Source organism: Esox lucius, chromosome 24, assembly GCF_011004845.1.
Source record: "Esox lucius isolate fEsoLuc1 chromosome 24, fEsoLuc1.pri, whole genome shotgun sequence".
NCBI lineage: Eukaryota > Metazoa > Chordata > Actinopteri > Esociformes > Esocidae > Esox > Esox lucius.
In genome coordinates this window covers 1,393,617-1,406,625 of record NC_047592.1, presented here as the reverse complement: position 1 = coordinate 1,406,625, position 13,009 = coordinate 1,393,617, and the positions used below count along the sequence as shown (strand labels likewise).

General features: G+C 38.8%; 1 protein-coding gene across 1 annotated transcript; it reads left to right on the top strand.

The window, feature by feature from the left end:
- Positions 1-439: 439 nt before the first annotated feature.
- Positions 440-11,755, top strand: LOC117593864 (butyrophilin subfamily 1 member A1-like). Its single transcript, XM_034290332.1, has 3 exons — positions 440-668; positions 10,248-10,604; positions 11,448-11,755. The coding sequence occupies exons 1-3, from the start codon at positions 608-610 to the stop codon at positions 11,747-11,749; spliced, it is 720 nt and encodes a 239-aa protein (XP_034146223.1). The 5' UTR covers positions 440-607; the 3' UTR covers positions 11,750-11,755.
- Positions 11,756-13,009: the final 1,254 nt, after the last annotated feature.

Below are 13,009 nucleotides of genomic sequence, written 5' to 3'. Positions count from 1 at the left end.
GCCATCTCCCCCCACAAAACGTTTGTATGACAGAAATAAGATACTGCCTTACTCCATGTTACCTTACATTTTAATAAGTCTCTGACATTCTTCACTTAAATTTTCTGCTTTATGTACATCGCCCAAGACAATCTGCTTGTATCATATCAGCCACCTTCATTTCACACCCACACAGTTTTCTATTTTCCATTACTCTCTGTAACATCTTCCACACAACCCTAATATTAAGTAGGCTGCCTGTCTTTATGAAAGAAAAAAAGACCCACAAAGCATTTTCATTGCAGTCTTAACTGCATATTCAGTTCATTTTAACTACTAAGTGTAAGTAGTATTGGCTAAGACGTGTTACTGTAATCTCTACATAACAACACTAGATGGAGCGCTTGCTTTTTTTATGACCACCATATTCAGGGGAAAGTGAAAGTGAAACTTTAAAACGTATTAGAACTGCCACTGGGCTGCATGGTATTCTTCAGCGCTTTAGTTTTCACATTTGACTTTTATAAGTTGGTCTTGTTTTTTTGTAAACTCTGAGAAACGAAAATATATGTTAAAACAGCTTTAAGTTACTATTTTTCTTCAACAATTTGTTTTGTCTGACTGCGAGATGAAGTCGTCGACCTGGTATTTTTTGGTTTGGTGCATCGGGTTTTCTCTAATAACGACAGGTAGGCCTGGCTCACAATTCTTTCAAGTTATTTATTATGTCACACTAAAGTTAACGTATTTACTGTAATTAAAAACAGATACAAGCACAAGCCGTCTGTGTTTTGATGAAAAGGGTGTGGTGATTTGTTTAAAATACTCATCAAAACAACATCTATTGAAATCCCGTTTATACTTAATAGGCTACGGTGGTATGAAATGCAATAGTTCCAACAAGTGAACTCTGTTTGACACATTTGTGTAAAACCCATTTGAAATGAATTATTTGCCTAAAATGTATTAAGACGCTGATGTCATCAATTGCGGAACAAGAAGGCGGAAGCCTCATCTGAGACTGAGCACTGCAAGTATATGGCCAACTGCATAGCTGTTGTCTGAAATGGCCGTGTCGAGAAGATTGGAGCGGTCGGAAGCAGCCGTGGAACGATCGGGTGGAGTCGAAAGCGCTCTTTGATTGGTCAAATATTTTGATTGAGCAATCGAAAATCCTCTGTGGATGCCTGAAGATTTAATTGAACGTTGTTGTTTTTTCAATTCCCAACCCTGCGAAACAAGACAGGAAAAGGTAAAAGCAACGGTCTATTCCTGACAAAGAATAGTATGGTAACGAGGGGTATATCGCCCCCCCCCCCTCCATGTAACTCTCACAAAAAACACAAAATGTCACCGTTCTTTGTTTCAACACCTCTGGCTGCCACAAGTCCTAATCCACTACAAATATCCTCTGTATCATCACACCTTCTCCGCCAACTATTAAAAACGTTTTCTTCTGTATCTCATTTTAAGGACTGCTGGGATTCAAAATGTTACCTTATTTAAATGATTAAACATTTTGTTTAACTGTATGAAATGGCATGTAAGGAAAATGTAAGTGGTGTATAAAAATAGGACCAATTCATAAAAACCCTGAGGCATTATCTTCTTTTGGGACAAGATTCCCCATGTGGCAGATAACCCTATGGGGGAATTTTACCCCAGTAGCTGGAAAAAAAGTAGTAATTTTATTAAATGCAAAATAATCTGTCAACTGTAGCCATTTATTTTACTTTATAATCCAGTGCCTTGAGCACAGCCATCTTCAACATACAAAAAATAAAGGGGGGGTGCGTGTTTGCCCCATGTTACCCTACTGTAGCGACCCTGTACAGACTGTTTTATGGGTATGGAATACTGTTCTTATTTTCACAGTGAGGGAGATGCACTATTAAAAAAAATATATATCCAGATGGAAAGTAAGGCATTGCACTCTTCTGACTAGTCTGTAGACACTAGAGTACTGAACCATTTAAGCACCTCTTTTGAAAATGTCTGGAGCAGTGGGGTGCATGTTTTGTTTGTGTCCAAGCACTCACACACCTGATTCAAATTAAAGACTTACTGATTACGTCTATCAAGTGTTTAAGTGGTAGGGCAACATTTGAATCAGGTGTGAGTGCTCGGGCAAAAACAAAAACATGCACCCCTTTGGGTCCCGAGGACCAGGATTGGGAAACACTGATCTAGGGAACTCAGAGGCCTATACTTTACTTACGTACTGGTGCATCTCCAAAAATTAGAATATTGTGGAAAAGTTTTTTCCGTAATTCAAATCAAATAGTAGCACCTTCATATATTCTAGATTCATTACACATAAAGTTAACATCTCAAACCTTTTTTGTTTCAATCTTGATGATTATGTCTTACAGCTCATGGAAATCAAAAATGCTGTGTCTCAAAATATTAGAATAAAATATTTACAAATATCAAAATCAGTAGCTCCATGTCTGGTGAACAGTGTGTTGATAGCACTGCACCATCTATTCCCCAGCGATAGTTAACCATAATACAGACCCCTCCACCCTTACAAATATAATACAGACCCCTCCACCCTTACAAATATAATACAGACCCCTCCACCCTTACAAATATAATACAGACCCCTCCGCCCTTACAAATATAATACAGACCCCTCCGCCCTTACAAATATAATACAGACCCCTCCGCCCTTACAAATATAATACAGACCCCTCCACCCTTACAAATATAATACAGACCCCTCCGCCCTTACAAATATAATACAGACCCCTCCGCCCTCACAAATATATTACAGACCCCTCCACCCTTACAAATATAATACAGACCCCTCCACCCTCCTCAAATATAATACAGACCCCTCCACCCTCCTCAAATATAATACAGACCCCTCCACCCTCCTCAAATATAATACAGACCCCTCCACCCTCCTCAAATATAATACAGACCCCTCCACCCTCCTCAAATATAATACAGACCCCTCCACCCTTACAAATATAATACAGACCCCTCCGCCCTTACAAATATAATACAGACCCCTCCGCCCTTACAAATATAATACAGACCCCTCCGCCCTCACAAATATAATACAGACCCCTCCGCCCTCACAAATATAATACAGACCCCTCCGCCCTTACCAATATAATACAGACCCCTCCGCCCTCACAAATATATTACAGACCCCTCCACCCTTACAAATATAATACAGACCCCTCCACCCTCCTCAAATATAATACAGACCCCTCCACCCTTACAAATATAATACAGACCCCTCCACCCTTACAAATATAATACAGACCCCTCCGCCCTTACAAATATAATACAGACCCCTCCGCCCTTACAAATATAATACAGACCCCTCCACCCTCCTCAAATATAATACAGACCCCTCCACCCTTACAAATATAATACAGACCCCTCCACCCTCCTCAAATATAATACAGACCCCTCCACCCTCCTCAAATATAATACAGACCCCTCCACCCTTACAAATATAATACAGACCCCTCCGCCCTTACAAATATAATACAGACCCCTCCGCCCTTACAAATATAATACAGACCCCTCCGCCCTTACAAATATAATACAGACCCCTCCGCCCTCACAAATATAATACAGACCCCTCCGCCCTTACAAATATAATACAGACCCCTCCGCCCTCACAAATATATTACAGACCCCTCCACCCTTACAAATATAATACAGACCCCTCCACCCTCCTCAAATATAATACAGACCCCTCCACCCTTACAAATATAATACAGACCCCTCCACCCTTACAAATATAATACAGACCCATCCGCCCTCCTCAAATATAATACAGACCCCTCCACCCTTACAAATATAATACAGACCCCTCCACCCTTACAAATATAATACAGACCCCTCCACCCTTACAAATATAATACAGACCCCTCCGCCCTCCACAAATATAATACAGACCCCTCCACCCTCCTCAAATATAATACAGACCCCTCCACCCTCCTCAAATATAATACAGACCCCTCCACCCTTACAAATATAATACAGACCCCTCCACCCTCCTCAAATATAATACAGACCCCTCCACCCTCCTCAAATATAATACAGACCCCTCCACCCTTACAAATATTATACAGACCCCTCCACCCTCCTCAAATATAATACAGACCCCTCCACCCTTACAAATAAAATACAGACCCCTCCACCCTCCTCAAATATAATACAGACCCCTCCACATCCATATACACACACACATACATCCATACACACACACACATACATCCATATAAACACACACACATACAGCCATATAAACACACACACATACATCCATATACACGCACACATACATACATATAAACACACACACTCACCTCCATATAAACACACCCATACATACATCCATTTACACACACACATCCATATACACACACACACATCCATATACACACACACACACACACATCCATATACACACATACATCCATATACACACACACACATCCATACACACACACATACATCCATATACACACACACATACATACATATAAACACACACATACATCCAAAAACACCCACACACACATACATCCATATACACACACATACATCCATATACACACATACACACACACATACATCCATATATACACACACATACATCAATACACACACACACATATACATCCATATACACACACACACACACACACACATCCATATACACACATACATCCATATACACACACACACATCCATACACACACACATACATCCATATACACACACACATACATACATATAAACACACACATACATCCATATACACACATACACACACACATACATCCATATATACACACACATACATCAATACACACACACACATATACATCCATATACACACACACACACACATCCATATACACACACACATACATCCATATACACACATACATACACACATACATACACACATACATACATCCATTTAAACACACACATACATCTATGTACATACACACACACATCCATATACACATACATACATCCATATACACACACACATACATCCATATACACACATACATACATCCATATACACACATACATCCACATACACACACACACATACCTCCATATAAACACACACACACATACCTCCATATAAACACACACATACATCCATATACACACACACATACATCCATATAAACACACACATACATCCTTATACACACACATACATCTATATATACACACACACACATCCATATACATACACACACACACATCCATATACACACACACATACATCCATATACACACACACACACATACATCCATATACACACATACATACACACACACAAACATCCATATATACACACACATACATCAATACACACACACATATACATCCATATACACACACACACACACATCCATATACACACACACATACATCCATATACACACATACATACACACATACATACATCCATTTAAACACACACATACATCAATACACACACACACATCCATATACACACATACATCCATAAACACACACACACACATACATCCATATACACACATATATACATCCATATACACACACACACATACATCCATATACACACACACACATACATCCATATACACACATACATACACACACACATACATCCATATATACACACACATACATCAATACACACACACATATACATCCATATACACACACACACACACATCCATATACACACACACATACATCCATATACACACATACATACACACATACATACATCCATTTAAACACACGCATCCATATACACACACACACACATCCATATACACACATACATCCATAAACACACACACACACATACATCCATATACACACATATATACATCCATATACACACATATATACATCCATATACACACACACACACATACATCCATATACACACACACACATACATCCACATACACACATACATCCATATACACACATACATCCATATACACACATACATCCATATACACACATATATACATCCATATACACACATATATACATCCATATACACACACACACATACATCCATATAAACACACACACATACATCCATACACACACACACATACATCCATATACACACACCTATCCATATACACACATACATACATCCATATACACACATACATACATCCATACACACACACATACATCCATATACACACATACTTACATCCATATACACACACACATACATCCATATACACACATACATACATCCATATACACACATACATCCATATACACACACACACATACCTCCATATAAACACACATACACATACCTCCATATAAACACACACATACATCCATACACACACACACACATACATCCATACACACACACACACATCCTTATACACACACATACATCTATATATACACACACACACATCCATATACATACATACACACATCCATATACACACACACATACATCCATATACACACACACATACATCCATACACACACACACATACATCCATACACACACACACACACATACATCCATACACACACACACACACATACATCCATATACACACACACATACATCCATACACACACACACCTATCCATATACACACACACCTATCCATATACACACACACACATCCATATAAACACACACATCTATATATACACACACACACACACACACACATCCATATACATACACACACATCCATACACACACACACATACATCCATATACACACACACATACATCCATACACACCCACACATACATCCATACACACACACACACACATACATCCATACACACACACACATACATCCATAAACACACACACACACACATACATCCATATACATACACACACATACATCCATACACACACACACATACATCCATACACACACACACACATCCTTATACACACACATACATCTATATATACACACACACACACATCCATATACATACACATCCATATACACACACACATACATCCATATACACACACACATACATCCATATACACACACACATACATCCATACACACACACACACACACATACATCCATACACACACACACACATACATCCATATACACACACACATACATCCATACACACACACACCTATCCATATACACACACACCTATCCATATACACACACACACATCCATATAAACACACACATCTATATATACACACACACACACACACACACACATCCATATACATACACACACATCCATACACACACACACATACATCCATATACACACACACATACATCCATACACACCCACACATACATCCATACACACACACACACACATACATCCATACACACACACACATACATCCATAAACACACACACACACACATACATCCATATACATACACACACATACATCCATACACACACACACATACATCCATATACACACATACATACATCCATACACACACACACACACATACATCCATACACACACACACAGACATACATACATCCATATACACACACACACACATCCATACACACACATACATCCATATACACACATACATACATCCATATACACACACAGACACATCCATATACACACACACCTATCCATATACACACATACATCCATATACACACACACACAAATCCATATACACACATACATCCATATACACACACACACATACATCCATATACACACACACACATACATCCATATACACACACATATACATCCATATACACACACACACATACATCCATATACACACACACATACATCTATATATACACACACACACATCCATATACATACACATACACACATCCATATACACACACATACATCCATATACACACACACATACATCCATATACACACACACACATACATCCATACACACACACACGTACAACCATATACACACACATATACATATACACACACACACACACACACACACACACACACACACATACATCCATATACACACACATACAGCCATATAAACACACACACATACAGCCATATAAACACACACACATACAGCCATATAAACACACACACATACATCCATATACACACACACACACACACCCATATAGACACACACACACACACACACATCGATATACACACACACAGATCCATATACACACACACATACATCCATATACACACATATATACACACACACATACATCCATATACACACACACACACACACACCCATATAGACACACACACACACACACACATCGATATACACACACACACAGATCCATATACACACACACACACACACACACCCATATACACACACACACACACATCGATATACACACACACAGATCCATATACACACACACATACATCCATATACACACATATATACACACACACATACATCCATATACACACACACACACACACACCCATATAGACACACACACACACACATCGATATACACACACTCAGATCCATATACACACACACACATACATCCATATACACACATATATACACACACACATACATCCATATACACACACACATACATCCATAAACACACACACACATCTATATACACACACACACACACATCCATATACACACACATACATCTATATACACACACACACACATCCATATACACACCCATATAGACACACACATACATCCATATACACACACATATACATCCATATACACACATCCATATACACACACACATACATCCATATACACACATACATACACACATACATACATCAAATTCTTGTGTAAGAAAAAGGGTTTGAGAAGTGTTTTTGGAATGGCAGAAAAGTTCCACAAGGCTGTTTGTGGTCTGATTTCAAGGATAAATAGTGACATAATTATGGCTGTCATAAACATATTGGATTGCTTGCACAAAAGGTGACTAATTTCATTGTTCTGTTCACATTATTTTGATACAATGCATTTTCGTGCAAGAAAAAGGGTTTGAAAAGTGTTGGCGTAATGGCAGAACAGTTCCAAAAGGATTTTTGGGCTGATGTCAAAAACATGTTGGTCAAAATGCGAAATATTTCATTTTTCTGTTCACATTCATTGTGAAGCCTTTTCTTACACAAATGTGCATTGTGTTTGCACAGAACATTTGTATTGTATTGTATGGGTGTGTTGTGATTAGAATTCAATGATGTATAGAAAAAATCTGATTTTGCTTATGAAATTATTTACTTTATTGTGGATTTTTCCCTAAAACACTACCTTATAAGAACATTAACAAGCATGCTTATATTAGCTGAGGTACTTTGGAATAATTTGATGCCTAATACACAATGATCGATTTACATTACATATTGTTTATAAGCCCAAATATAAAAGTAGTGAAACCCAAACATTTTAAGCTTAGTACTCAGGGGATTAAGTGTTTGGAGCAGTGTAGGAATGGACTGACACAGTCTGTCATGCAAATGTATTTTTTAGAACTGCTGCCAAACTAATGTGTATTATAATGTAAAAGGAACATACTTGTGAGTGCATTTTTGTTCTTGATTCAACAAGGCTTCATAAAACTTAGTCAACATGTTAGCGTGATTTTACATTGGCTTCAATTATGCCCTGCTTCGTCACGTTGCATAACCAAGAAATCACCTCCAAAATGTCAACAAACTTGAAAGGTTATAAAGTGCTAATTCAATGTTTCTACATTGTGAGAGAAAATCCCAAATAAAAAAATATTTTTACTTTCACTTACTGAGTCTTGCTTTAAAGTTATGCTTGGTATACCACTGAAATATGTTTCCCTGACATTTTCTGTTAATGCAAACTTCTGTTCATTGATCTATTGTTATGTGTCTGTTAGTTGAACACTGCATCGACTAAAAAGACAACCTGAGGTGGTAGTTGCAGCCTTTTTCCTTGGTTTCACTGTAGAGTTTTACAGTTACTGCCAACATCACCCTCCATTTTTACAAAGTTTCCTTTTAGTTTTTAAGTTCTGCCTGTGTGCATTTTGTCTAACTGTTTTGAAATTGTTTTTATTTACCGTTATAAAAGTGTATTTAAAAGTGCAAACAGTGGAGGGAATATTAGTACACATGATAAATAATAATATTAGTACACGTGATAAATAATAATATTAGTAGACATGATAAATAATAATATTTGTACACATGATAAATAATCTATGTCAACAATGTCACTAATGTCACTGTGTGTGGTGTGTGTGTGTGTTCCAGGACTGTCACAGCTTCAAGTTGTGGGCCAGAAGGAGCCAATCATTGCCTTACTTGGTGATGACGTCATCCTGCCTTGTTTCCTGAGACCCAGCACCAGTGCTGTTGATCAGACGGTGGAGTGGCAGAGACGTGACCTGACCCCAAAAGAGGTGCATTATTACAGTGATGGCCGTGACAACCCAGATGTCCATAATCCAGTCTACAAGGGAAGGACCAGACTGTTTGAAGAAGAATTGAAGAGCGGCAACATGTCTTTAAAGCTGACTGGTGTCAAACACACTGATAATGGATTCTTTACCTGCTTTGTTCCAAAACTGGTCAGCACAGTAAAGACATCTGTAATTCAACTAATTGTTGGTGAGTCATGTGGATAGAACTCAAAAATACAAATGAAAAACACTATTTTCTTCACTGTATTTGACTAATTTTGACAGATTTGGGATATTTCTCATTTACCAAGATATACTGCCTGTAGAAAGTCTACACCCCCTTGAACTTATTCCACACAATGTTTTTATTATTGTGAAATTAAACTAAGGATTATCATATAAAATCTTAAATACCATAAATATGTGACAACAAAAATGTGACAACAAAAATGTGAAAGGGTTCAAGGGGTGTGAATTGGCACTGTATTTACACATCAGACAAATGGTGTATGACATAATGATCAGGTTCATTAGCAAAAAAACTTCAGAAATTATCTTTATGAGCAACGCTCCCTATAAGCCGCAATTGAATACAGGCCTGCATTTCTATTTTACCTAATGACTTTGGGGTCAGATATCAAGAATAATTGTTAACTGTTAAGTTTAACTTATAATGCATTTTAGAATTTTTGGTCAGGAGTCAGCCAGTGATCTCTATTATATATGTGTAGGTGTTGTATCTCAGTGATCTCTATTATATATGTGTAGGTGTTGTATCTCAGTGATCTCTATTATATATGTGTAGGTGTTGTATCTCAGTGATCTCTATTATATATGTGTAGGTGTTGTATCTCAGTGATCTCTATTGTATCTGTAGGTGTTGTATCTCAGTGATCTCTATTGTATCTGTAGGTGTTGTATCTCACTGATCTCTATTGTATCTGTAGGTGTTGTATCTCAGTGATCTCTATTGAATCTGTGTAGGTGTTGTATCTCAGTGATCTCTATTGTATCTGTAGGTACTGTATCTCATTGATTTCTATCTGTGTAGGAGCTGTGTCTCAGCCAGTCATCTCTATTGTGGGACCTAAAGACTATGGGGTGGTTCTGAAGTGTGATTCTGGAGGCTGGTACCCTGAACCTGAGATGACCTGGGAGGACAGTGATGGAAACATCCTCCCTGGTGGACCTACAGAGACTGAGACAGACTCAGAGAGTCGCTACACTGTGAGAGGACATGTGACCATCCAGAAGACTGACAACAACATGTTCACCTGTAGAGTTCAACAGCATCAGATCAACCACAAGATGGAGACACAGATTATTGTCCCAGGTGAGGTCTTCATTAGTTAACCAGAATACCAGACACCTTGTTAGACCAGACTAGTGGACAGAGATTCATGTCCCAGGTGAGGTCTTCATTAGTTAACCTGAATACCAGACACCTTGTTAGACCAGACTAGTGGACAGAGATTATTGTCCCAGGTGAGGTCTTCATTAGTTAACCTGAATACCAGACACCTTGTTAGACCAGACTAGTGGACAGAGATTCATGTCCCAGGTGAGGTCTTCATTAGTTAACCTGAATACCAGACACCTTGTTAGACCAGACTAGTGGACAGAGATTCGTGTCCCAGGTGAGGTCTTCATTAGTTAACCTGAATACCAGACACCTTGTTAGACCAGACTAGTGGACAGAGATTCATGTCCCAGGTGAGGTCTTCATTAGTTAACCTGAATACCAGACACCTTGTTAGACCAGACTAGTGGACAGAGATTCATGTCCCAGGTGAGGTCTTCATTAGTTAACCTGAATACCAGACACCTTGTTAGACCAGACTAGTGGACAGAGATTCATGTCCCAGGTGAGGTCTTCATCAGTTAACCTGAATACCAGACACCTTGTTAGACCAGACTAGTGGACAGAGATTCATGTCCCAGGTGAGGTCTTCATCAGTTAACCTGAATACCAGACACCTTGTTAGACCAGACTAGTGGACAGAGATTCATGTCCCAGGTGAGGTCTTCATTAGTTAACCTGAATACCAGACACCTTGTTAGACCAGACTAGTGGACAGAGATTCATGTCCCAGGTGAGGTCTTCATTAGTTAACCTGAATACCAGACACCTTGTTAGACCAGACTAGTGGACAGAGATTCATGTCCCAGGTGAGGTCTTCATTAGTTAACCTGAATACCAGACACCTTGTTAGACCAGACTAGTGGACAGAGATTCATGTCCCAGGTGAGGTCTTCATTAGTTAACCTGAATACCAGACACCTTGTTAGACCAGACTAGTGGACAGAGATTCATGTCCCAGGTGAGGTCTTCATTAGTTAACCTGAATACCAGACACCTTGTTAGACCAGACTAGTGGACAGAGATTCATGTCCCAGGTGAGGTCTTCATTAGTTAACCTGAATACCAGACACCTTGTTAGACCAGACTAGTGGACAGAGATTCATGTCCCAGGTGAGGTCTTCATTAGTTAACCTGAATACCAGACACCTTGTTAGACCAGACTAGTGGACAGAGATTCATGTCCCAGGTGAGGTCTTCATTAGTTAACCTGAATACCAGACACCTTGTTAGACCAGACTAGTGGACAGAGA